At 36.4% G+C, this 4,884-nt stretch overlaps 1 protein-coding gene and 2 non-coding genes across 3 annotated transcripts in view; all 3 read right to left on the bottom strand.

Annotated features, from left to right (window-relative positions):
• Nucleotides 1-616, bottom strand: part of LOC144229434 (SH3 domain-binding glutamic acid-rich-like protein 3) — a 4,079-nt gene extending 3,463 nt beyond the window's left edge. The window contains exon 1 of the mRNA XM_077761476.1: nucleotides 476-616. Coding sequence (XP_077617602.1) covers nucleotides 476-523 — 48 coding nt within the window. The 5' untranslated portion in view covers nucleotides 524-616. The remainder of the gene's footprint in view (nucleotides 1-475) is intronic.
• Nucleotides 617-3,391: 2,775 nt separating this feature from the next.
• LOC144229437 (small nucleolar RNA SNORA62/SNORA6 family) lies at nucleotides 3,392-3,545 on the bottom strand. The gene has a single exon (XR_013334490.1). It is a non-coding gene; the product is annotated as a small nucleolar RNA SNORA62/SNORA6 family (small nucleolar RNA).
• Nucleotides 3,546-3,792: 247 nt separating this feature from the next.
• Nucleotides 3,793-3,895, bottom strand: LOC144229436 (U6 spliceosomal RNA). The gene has a single exon (XR_013334489.1). It is a non-coding gene; the product is annotated as a U6 spliceosomal RNA (small nuclear RNA).
• Nucleotides 3,896-4,884: the final 989 nt, after the last annotated feature.

Genomic DNA, 4,884 nt, shown 5'->3' with positions numbered 1-4,884 from the left:
CTGCTTGGTTCAAAATAATTAATCTAAACTGTAATCTAAGACATGTTTGTCCATGCAAATACACATTCTTCTTAGAAATTAAGTTTGTATTTTTAAGGTTACCCTGTTTTCTCTGAGGATTCTAGCCATCTACTCACTGGCATTTTCCCTCTCCCATCCTAAACATCATAAAAAACAAGTTTCTTTATCTCTTCCATTTGAAACATGTGCAAAATTACTGGAAATACTGAAGTTGGCTGAGTTCAGGACCCATCAACCTCCCAAAATGGTCAGTTCTTAGAGAACAACTAGGGTAAGGGCAATAACCACATTCTCTGTTGTCTCCTGCACCTTCCATCCTTGAAAACCTAGAGAGGAAGGAGCTGAAAAATGAAAGACAATAAGATGGTTATGTCTTAACACAATCATGAAGTCCCCAACTAGCATGTCTTCACTCTAGTCTTTTGCCTGCTAAGGCCCTTTTCTTTCCACTCACCTCTCTAGACCCTGACACGCTGGTATAATAAACTTTAACGGAGCTCATTGTTTCCACATAAGGCTACTTTGCAGAAGTAACTCAGAGTAAGTCACTTGATTACCACCTAAGGCTGAACTATTCAAAGTCCCCAAACCTGGGAGTGCCTTTTTCCAAGACTGTTGCTAAGAGTATTTGGCTTGTATGCACCAGATTGGCCAGGAAATTAGTACCTTTGTGACGCAGGAACGCTGGAGCATCATGATGGCCAGCATGAGGGGGAGGAGATGAACTCTGGGGTGATAAATTCCTGTTAAAGCCTCTTTACTCATTGGCGGCGAGGCAAAAGGGATGGAAGAATTAATGGTCTCCATATTCCTGCTACTTCTCCCATCTCCCTCCTTGGAGATGGTGGTAAACATGAGCTTTTTTGTCTGGCAACCACAGACGCAAATGTAGGGCTGAGACACCTGAGGGAGAAAATGACCAAAATACAATGTGATAGTAAATAAAGAGATAAATTAAAACTTGTATTCCCTAAGTTTGTAGTGACAGAGCAAATGGCACCAATGCTTATTTGGACAGGAAGATCCCGGACCACCATAGCAGTCTTTAATGACTTTTGTCTTAGTTTGGGGAGATGACTCCTTTCCCTCTCCTGTGTCCACTCCCTTCTTTTTTTATTAATTTTTTCTAATGTTGTATTTTTTAATTTTGAGAGAGAGAGAGATAGAGACAGTATGAGTAGGGAAGGGCCATAGAGAGAGGGAGACACAGAATCTGAAACGGCTCCAGGCTCTGAGTTAGCTCTCAGCACAGAGCCCGATGTGAGGTTCGAACCCACAAACCGTGAGATCATGACCTGAGCCGAAGTTGTACGCTTAACCGACTGAGTCACCCAGGCGCCCCCTGACATTTAAAAAAAAAAAATTTAAGTGTCCCTCCCTTCTTGAAGACAGCAAGCTTTCCTTCTGGGATTTGGCCCCCATTTTTTGTTTGTTTATGTAATAGTGGGTTCAATAGTCGCTGACTCTTCTAACACTTCCTCCGTCCACCTGGTATAAAAAGATGACTTTTTGCTTTAATGTCCACTTCCTCTTAAATACATCCATAGCTCATTATTCTAGCATTTATTTTCATGTAGTTGAAGATAGCGATAATATTTATAGGATTTCTTTGGCTTGACAAAATTGAGCAATGGAAATTGACAGTAAAGAACTAAAGAACTTCAGCACCAGTTTTTCTGCCAAACAAATATGGATTCCATAGTTCTACCTCTTGATAACTATAGATCTTGGGCAAATTACTTCCTTCTGAATGTCAATTTCTCAGTCGTTAGTGTATGAATGTGAATGGTGACGCCTACTTGACAGCATCATTATCAGGATTAAATGAATTGAGTATGTAAAAGTGTTTGGCACTTGGTCTGACATGTCTGTAGTTCAAAAAAATGAAAATTATTATTAAAAAATTTTAATGTTTATTTTTGAGAGAGAGACAGACCCCAAGAGAAGTGGGGGAGCAGAGAGAGAGGGAGACAATCTGAATCAGGCTTCAGGCTCTGAGTTGTCAGCACAGAGCCTGACTCGGGGCTTGAACTCAGGAACCGTGAGATCATGACCTGAGCTGAAGTCAGATGCTAAACCGACTGAGCCAGCCAGGCACCTCTAATAATTATTATTGATGATAAGTATCAGGCTGCTTGCATGATGTTTGGGAACAAGCTTATCAATATGAATAAGAAGAAGCATTTACCTTCAAGTTAGTCACAGAGTGATAACTGATAAAGTGAGATATATGCAATGTAGAGAAATCTAAATCAGGGTAAGTGGGTCAAGGAAGGTATCCCTGAATAAGTGAGAGCTAAACTGAAACTTGAAGGATGTATAGAATGCCAGGAAATTATAATAGTAAAGAAGTTTTAGGTAGCAGGAACAGTCATGAAGCAATGTGGTAATTGGAGCTTTGGGAGCAAGTGGAGGAATAGAAACTGAGGAAATAAATAGGAAAACGCATATAGGCCTTCGGGTTTTATGCTAGATTTTGAATTTTAGTTTTTTAAGGCTGTTTCTTGTTTTATAAAAATGTGGAAAATCTTAACTTGCAGATTTTCTCTGAAGATTAAATAAGTGGAGATATTACCTAAGACCACCTTTTCTTATGAGCCACTCAATAAATTATATCTCTTATTATCAATCCATGGATGATTAAACAGGATTTATCTCTTGGTGTGAAAGGTGGATCAATCTAGCACGTCAAGGGGATTTGAAAGGAGGCAAGATTGGAAGCACTGGCAACAATACAAAAATGAAATGACAATAGTGAAAGGCAAAGATATTTAGAACAGGGGACTGTTAGAGTTTGGTTGGATATAAGAGTGAGAAAGGCAAAGGAGATGGATATAACCAATGAAAAAGCCTAGGTTAGGAACAATTTGAGATCTCCATTTTCTTTAAGTGTTCTTTTGTGGTAGCGGTGGTAGAAAATCCTTTTTTTTTCTGTTGTTTTCATTATCTGTCTGGTGTGAGAGTGTGACTTATTTTCTCATTTTGCTGTGAGCTATTACTTTGGTGCCAAGCCAAATTAATGCACTATTTCTTAGAATAGGCTATCTTTGACAACCTAAAATAAACTGGCTGGTATAACATACAAAATTCAAGTTAACTATTATATAGGATGTTTGTGATAATTATTTTGAAGTAATTATTTGTAAAAAAAAAAAAACTGTACTGATAATTGTAGCTGAAAGTATTAACAATGTAGATGTTGATGCTTCACAGCCTACTTGGGCAGTTTATATCTGAGTTCAAAAGCATTCTAAAGAATGGGCCAGAAACTTGTGGGATTAGAAAAATATATTCTAAGGAAAGTAGTATACTTTTTCTTGTACTTTTTATATGTGACTTTATATTTATTTACTTACTTATTGTTTTTTTAACTTGTAGCGAGAATTACTATCAAAGTCCACTCATTGAGCCAGAGACCCTTGTGGTGTTACCAAAAGACTTGCCCCTCATGTAGCATGGTACCTATTCTTCTGAGTTCATCGGCCAGCCAGTGGCCTCAACTCCAAGCTCTAACAATGTGCATGACTTATTGATCATACAAATAATACATGAATTCATGCACATTGTAAAAGTCAAAACCATATGGAAATATAGAGAGTAAAAAGCAAAATTACACTATCACCTTCTCTTTGCAATCCTCTCAGAGGAAACCACTATTTAACAGTTTGATTTGTATCATTTTTCACAAACATGATGACATTTATTAAGTCGGTTATAAGGGAGAAAAAGTCACTTATAACATGAAATTTAAGTACACAGTCTACTTTTTAAAAAAGTATGGAATGCTTCATGAATTTGCGTGTCATCCTTGCACATAGGGCATGCTAATGTCCTCTGTTTTGTTCTGATTTTAGTATATACACTGGCAAAGTGAGCACAACTACATAGGCTTTGAAGTGAGGCTGCCTGGGTTCAAACCCAGACTCTACCACTTAAAACTGTGTAATACAGTGCATCCTATATAACTTCTCTGTGCCTCTATTTTCTCATGTGTGAAATGATAATTATAATATCTGTTTTATAGAGATGCTGTGAGGGTTATACCACTTACTGTATGTGAAGTGTTAGAAAAGTGCCTGGCACATATACATGATGAAATTGTATTGCATATGTTGATCTTCAAATTCCATTCTATTAGTACAGATAAAGGCAATATAGTGTACTGATTAAGTAAGTGGATTCTAAATCCACTTGCCTGGTGCAAATACTAGTTCCACCATTTACTATGTTTGTGAACTTCAACAAGTATATAACCTTTTTCTGTCTTTGTTTCTTTTGTAAAATTCAAATAAGAGCTTCTGTATTTTTAAGTTTTATTTAAAATGCAAATAAGAGCTTCTGTATTTTTAAGCTTTATTTGATTCCAGTTAGTTAACACAAAGAGTAATATTAGGTTCAGGTGTACAATATAGTGATTCATCACTTCCACACAACACCCAGTGCTCATCACAAGTTCACTCCTTAATCCTCATCACCTAATACATACCCCCATGTACTTTCATTCTAGTAACCCTCAGTTTGTTCTCTGTAATTAAGAATCTGTTTCTTGGTTTGCCTCTTTCTCTTTTTTTGTCCCTTTGCTTATTCATTTTGCTTCTTAAATTGATATATGAATGAAACAATATAGTATTTTTCTGACTGACTTGTTTCACTCAACATAATATTCTCTAGCTCCACCCATGTCATTCCAAAAGGCAAGATTTATTTTTTATGGTTCAGTAATATTCCATTGTGTGTATATAACAGAACTGTTATATATATATGTTATATATATATAATATGTAAAATGTATGTTACATAATATATAATATATAGGTATGTATATAATTATATACTATATATAACACATATTCTTTTTACATT

The sequence above is a fragment of the Crocuta crocuta genome, unplaced genomic scaffold (genome assembly GCF_008692635.1).
Source record: "Crocuta crocuta isolate KB4526 unplaced genomic scaffold, BGI_CrCroc_1.0 scaffold1385, whole genome shotgun sequence".
Lineage (NCBI taxonomy): Eukaryota > Metazoa > Chordata > Mammalia > Carnivora > Hyaenidae > Crocuta > Crocuta crocuta.
This window is presented reverse-complemented; position numbering and strand designations above follow the sequence as displayed.